This window comes from Apium graveolens, chromosome 5 (genome assembly GCF_009905375.1).
Source record: "Apium graveolens cultivar Ventura chromosome 5, ASM990537v1, whole genome shotgun sequence".
NCBI classification, from domain to species: domain Eukaryota; kingdom Viridiplantae; phylum Streptophyta; class Magnoliopsida; order Apiales; family Apiaceae; genus Apium; species Apium graveolens.
The window spans coordinates 208,621,243-208,626,353 of NC_133651.1; the positions used below are offsets into that span (position 1 = coordinate 208,621,243).

The 5,111-nt window shown below is 38.0% G+C and overlaps 1 protein-coding gene across 1 annotated transcript; it reads right to left on the reverse strand.

Annotated features, from left to right (window-relative positions):
• Positions 1-878: 878 nt before the first annotated feature.
• LOC141660625 (uncharacterized) lies at positions 879-1,283 on the reverse strand. Its single transcript, XM_074467614.1, has one exon. The coding sequence runs from the start codon at positions 1,281-1,283 to the stop codon at positions 879-881; it is 405 nt and encodes a 134-aa protein (XP_074323715.1).
• Positions 1,284-5,111: the final 3,828 nt, after the last annotated feature.

Here is a 5,111-nt window from a genome sequence, read left to right on the forward strand (position 1 = left end):
GGTTTTGTGAGAACAAGGTGTTGCATCAACATGCAACATAATCCTTTATACGAAGCATCGCTATATATCACAAATTCACCTTTCTCATCAGGTGAAACCAATATTGGCGCATAAACTAACCTTTTCTTTAGCTCTTGGAAGCTTTCATCACATTTATTTGTCCAAACAAAATTTTCAATTTTCCTTGTCAACTTAGTCAGTGGAACTGCAATCTTAGAAAAATCTTGAACAAATCATCGATCATATCCAGCTAGTCCCAAAAAAGTTTCTCACTTTCATTGGAGACTTTGGTCTTTCCCAATTCATAACAGCATCAATCTTCGCAGGATCTACTTTGATACCTTCACTATTGACTAAGTGTCCAAGAAACTGAACTTCCTTTAACCAAAACTCGCATTTTGAAAACTTCGCATACAATTTCTCTTTCCTCAAGATTTCCAAAGCAATCTTCAAATGTTCCATGTGTTCTGCTTCTGACTTTGAGTAAATCAAAATATCATCAATGAATACTATTATGAACTTGTCCAAGTATTTCTTAAACACTCGATTCATAAGATCCATAAAAGCAGCTGGCGCATTCGTTAATCCAAACGCCATTACCAAGGATTCATAATGTCCATATATCGTTTGAAAGGCTATCTTGGGTATATCTTCCGCCTTAATCTTTAGTTGATGATATACGGATCTTAAATTGATCTTCGAGAAACAAGTAGCTCTTTTCAGTTGATCAAATAAATTATCGATTCACGGGAGAGGGTACTTATTCTTGATAGTATACTTATTGAGTTTGCGGTAATCGATACACAATCTCATGTTCCATCTTTCTTCTTTACGAACAGCACTGGTGCACCCCACAAGGATACATTCAGTCGAATAACTCATTTATCTAACAATTCTTGCAATTGCGTCACTAGTTCTTTCATTTCAATGGGCACCATTCGATAAGGGGATTTCGAAACTGGTTCATTTCCAGGAGCCAAATCAATCATGAATTCAATCTCTCGATTCGGAGGCAGTCCAGGTAATTCATCGGGAAATACATCAGGAAACCCTTTAACTACATAAATGTCCTCAATATTTAGGGATCCCTTCTCCACATCCTTTACGTGAGCCAAATAAGCTTCGCATCCTTGTTGTAACAATCTTATGGTCTGAATTGCTGTTAGAAACTTCCTGTCTTGCTTCTTTCCTTTAAATATCACCTCAGTTCCATCCTTGGTTCTCAATTTCACTTTCTTGCTTCTACATTCGATCTGCGCATCGTGGTTCGCTAACCAATCCATTCTGAGAATAATGTCAAATTCTCATGACTTAAACGGTATTAGGACATCAGAAAAATATCGGCCGTCTATTACAATATCACAACTAGGACAAATTCTATTGGCAGCAACTCGTTCTTGATTTGATACTTCTATAATCAAATAAGATTCTAAAGGGTACGCGACGCATTTTAGTCTATCAATAACACTTTCAGAAATAAATGATCTAGTAGCTCCAGAATCCATTAACACTTGGACTTCTACTGAATTTATAGCAAGCGTACCTGCTACCACATCCGCATCCTGCACTGCATCTTTCATTTTCATATTAAACGTCTGTGCCCTTGTCTAATCTTTTTATGTTGGTAGAAGCATTGGTCCAGCAATCCTAAGAACATTTGCCTTCTGAATAGACTCCTTGAAATTCCTTGCCATATGGCCAACTTTCCCACACTTAAAATAGGTCATCTCTGGCTTCCCTGTACCACTCGTGCATTCTGACGAGTAATGGCCTTTCTGGTTGCACTTAAAACATGTCACATTAAGCTTATTACATCTTCCGGGGTGCCTCTTTCTACAAGTATTACAATCCTGAATCCGGGGTCTATTGTCCTTTGTTGACTATCCAACTTTCTGAAAACGATTCTTTTGGTTTCCATTTCCAGGCTTAAACTTCTGGAATTTCAGACCGGCATTACTAACATTCTTCCCAAATCTTCCTCTAAACTTAGAGCTTCCTCGGTCTTGTTCTGATCCTCAAAGTTCCTTTTCTTCCCTTCATTTTCCCTTTTAGTTGCTTCTCTTTCTCCTTCCATAATCATTGCCTTCTATACCATGGCAACATATGTCCTTATCTCAAGAAGAGCCACTTGACTACGAATCCATGACTTAAGTCCTTGTTTAAATCTTTTAGCTTTCTTAGCTTCCGTATTCACGTACTCTGGCACAAACCTTGCTAACTCTGAAAACTTTACTTCATACTCTACTACCGTCATATTCCCTTGCCTTAAATCCAGAAACCTCATCTCTAACTGATCTTGCATATAACTTGGTAAATACTTCTCCAGAAATAGCTCTATAAACTTATTCCAAGAAACAGCTTCTCCTTCTTCTTGCAACGCTTTGGTAGATTCCCACCAATAGATAGCCTCATCCTTCAAGTAATAACTTGCGTACTTCCTCTTCTTTTCATCCTTAAATTCTTCTAACTCGAAAGCTTTCTCCATTTCTCTTAACCAGGACTAAGCCTTAATCGGATCGGGAAAACCTACAAATTATGGGGGGTGAATGGATTGAAAGTGTTTGAAATTTTCGGTTCTCGAGGCTGGGGGTTATTGCAAAAGTTGAAAGAGTCGGTTCATCATTGGGGTGTCTTGGTTTTGCTCTTGGTTTTGAGTTTGAGTTTCTTCTTCTTGGTGATTTGGTGAAGTGGCCATTTGACAAACCTGATGAGCAATTATTTAGCAATAAGGTAGCATGACATATATAACAATAGGATTCTTTTAGGAATAGTTTTACGGGTTTTAAGTTTTTTTTACCCATTTGTGCATGTAATCCTATTACTACATAATTTCGCTCACCGGTTAGGGTTCTCGCATGACATAAGATTTGTTATCACAAAGGTGTTAAATACGATTGCTTGGAAAACATGTTATGCAAAATAGTTTATGAAACTCAAGGATCCACAATATGGAAACAAGATACATAGATAAATAGTTTGAGTACAACAATGTTCTGGAAACGAAATACAATAACATAGCAGGGTTAAACAGGGGAAAAATTGGAAAATATCCCCTATCTACCCCTAACTTCTACCTAGATACTGCTGATACAACCAACACTAAGTCTAAATCACAATACAACATAAAGGGATCCCGGCGTCTGACCAGGTATCCCAAAACCTACCGGCGCTGAAAAGATACAACAACAACTACTACTACAGGATCTGCCAAATGTCATGTATGATCTCCCAACCATAACTAAACATGGAGATTAAGAACCTCCCTCAACACCAAAAGCATCCAACGCACTATCTTATGAACTCTGCGGGCCTCAGCCTCAGTATCACTGCAAGAAGGTCCCTCCTCCAATGACTACGGGGAACCTGCTCAAATATCTCAATACGAACACGCCACTGGGGCTCTGGAACCAACATATGAAGCCTAGACTCTCGGGCCGACTTGTGTACCAAAGATCTCAACTCAGGTATACGAGCAAACACAAAGTCACGGTCCTGGGCCAAATCATCACTAACATGGGCAGGTACAAGCACAACAGGCAATTTGTGAGGGTCGGGGACTCAGGCATAGGAGCTGCGGAATCTTCCATAACCACTGGGGAATCAGGTACTGGTACCAGGGGAGAAACATGCATAGGGGCAATACTGTCCTCAGACGGATCCTCCTCGGGGTCTGAACTAATGTACTGGGGCTCAGCAGGTGATCCCGGTAACAAACTACCCTCAGAATCAGCATCATTACCATTGTCAGGGTCCTGAGATAAAACATAAAACAACAATCAAGAAACGACATTAGGGTTAAATAAAACCTCCAACTGACTCGATGCCCTAACTCTAATTACCACCTTAACCTATTCACTTTACTTAGACTATACCTAATAGTCTAACTCAACTCTATATGAGTCGAACACTCTCGTAATACTTACTTACTTGTCTCAGGGACAAAATCCTGTAGCTCTGATACCAAATTGTGACGCCCTCAAACTCGGAGTTAGGAATGAGGACCCACAACACCAATAAACTAATATAATAACATCATAAATATAATAAACCCCGAAGCTAACAAGATCTAAACATGATAAAGTATGAGTAAAGATTACAACTACCAACCAGAACAATATTATTACAACCCTTAATATAAATAAAACCAAATTATTCGATTCCGACTTGGAATCGACAGATAACCCAGAAGTATCTGATTCAGCTATTACACTTCCCACCAACTTATTATCGCTTGCTCACATAGCATCTACCTGATTTTGCATATGAAATCCCACGACACGATAGGGACCTCAAAAAACGCTCTTGTGAGCGGTGCGCCCAAGTCTGGCCATCTTCTTGCTTAACTACCATTGTTAGATCACACAAATAAATGAGCAAAGGAGCTCAGAAAGTAACTCTATAAACAGTTCTGAATATCAACATAAACAATAATATCTAAGGCATTATATTCCGATAAACTAGGTGGCATCATTCGATCAATTTCTAGGAAATGGTTCCAAAGGAAGGTTTCAAAGCTTTTAAGATTTAAGTTCGAATAATCAACGGTTCTCAAGCTCAATTGATAGGGTTCTTATAGAGTTTCATACTTTGAGAGATAAATTGCTCTAAGCTATGAGCATCAATATAAAAGTAAAGCGACAGGGTTCTCAAACAAGATTCTCAAGACTTTAAAGAAGATTCAATTCAACTATTCAACTTCAATTCAAAAGAAAAGCACAATGCTTGTTGTAATATTTATAAAACTTTTACTTTCATTATTTAACAACAAAGATCCCTTGATTGGAATATCCATCTTTTAAGTATAATACGGGTGATCAACCCGTACTGACTTCCATCCGGTCATTGAGGTTACCCTTTTATACACTTTATATCACTGAATTACTCGATACTTCAGACATAGAAAGTAATCATATAATCTCATAATACGACACCAAATCTTATTAAATCATATCGACTATGCTTCTTATACATATCTATATACTTTCTTTTCGAAAATTGGGCATGGCTTATTTGTAATTACGCTTAATCTTATCATAATAATCAACCACAACAAACGATCATAATGGAGTATACATAATTACATTTTAACACTTAACACATAACATGGAACT

Bases quoted from the DNA above. Each gene is read 5' to 3' on its own strand.
- LOC141660625 (XM_074467614.1), bottom strand. From the start codon at position 1,283: ATGGATTGGTTAGCGAACCACGATGCGCAGATCGAATGTAGAAGCAAG.